Source organism: Fopius arisanus, unplaced genomic scaffold (genome assembly GCF_000806365.1).
Source record: "Fopius arisanus strain USDA-PBARC FA_bdor unplaced genomic scaffold, ASM80636v1 scaffold00678, whole genome shotgun sequence".
Classification (NCBI taxonomy): Eukaryota; Metazoa; Arthropoda; class Insecta; order Hymenoptera; family Braconidae; genus Fopius; species Fopius arisanus.
In genome coordinates, this window is record NW_011888417.1 from 1 (window position 1) to 916 (window position 916).

The following is a 916-nucleotide window of genomic DNA, read 5'->3' on the forward strand; positions in this document are numbered from 1 at the left end:
GATGGTGAAATAATCTACTACATCGATACCCTGGAAGACCCGGATTGCAATATCCATGGTTTGTATCCATCGAGCCCTCGCTCTCAACCCTCACGATCAAGTTCGATTTGTTCGCAAATCGACAAGCCTCAACGATACCGTCGCTCCGTCGACGTCGGCTACCCCATCAAGCAAAGCACAGGACAAACCGGAAGTCGTCCAAGACCAAAGAGCACCAGGTTCACACCCCTCGGTAATTTTTTCAATAACTGAATCATCCCTCGACCTCTTAATTCTGTTATTTCTCACGATTAAATGAATCAGGGGATGAGAGGAGGGCGAGTATTCGAAAAAAATCACCGAGTGGCAGACGTCGAAGTACCAGTGGAGAAATTCGTCGTAAATCAACGTCGAGGGCGTTGAGTACCGAATGCCAGATCAAATCGAAAGAAGATGAATCTCAGACCGAGACTGAGCAGATGAGAAGACACCGGAGGGTCGTTGCCCTGGTTCTCGGAATTTTTATGTTTTTACTCGTCGCATCGGTTGTTGTTGTCGTTGTGACACTGACCCACAGTTCTTTTCATTCACCACCTGTTGGAAATAGGGAATTGGCGAGACATCGCGCACAGCAGAATCAACCCCATCATTCTGAGATCATTTGTACGGATTTTCAGGCATTTTTCAGGCATTTTTCAGGCATTTTTCAGGGCTCTGACGAGGGGATTTTATTCCATTTTTCAATTTTTTTATAGGGGATGCTGGGACGATGTGGACACCCATTAAAAATTACTCTCTTCTTATTTTTCATCATTTCATTGATGTTTAAACAAAGATTAATAGATGAATCAAGTGATTAACAATTAGTCGAATGAGAGACTGTCATGTGGTATTCTCCACCAAAAAATTTTAATGATGAAAAAAATTATTTTTGCAT

At 42.8% G+C, this 916-nt stretch overlaps 1 protein-coding gene across 1 annotated transcript; it reads left to right on the forward strand.

Moving 5' to 3' along the window:
* Positions 1–9: 9 nt before the first annotated feature.
* LOC105273033 (uncharacterized) lies at positions 10–656 on the forward strand (the record flags this gene model as incomplete). Its single annotated transcript, XM_011315267.1, has 2 exons — positions 10–232; positions 304–656. Coding segments are annotated over 2 exons (576 nt in total), but the record flags the coding sequence as incomplete, so codon positions are not given.
* Between the last annotated feature and the right edge of the window lie 260 nt (positions 657–916).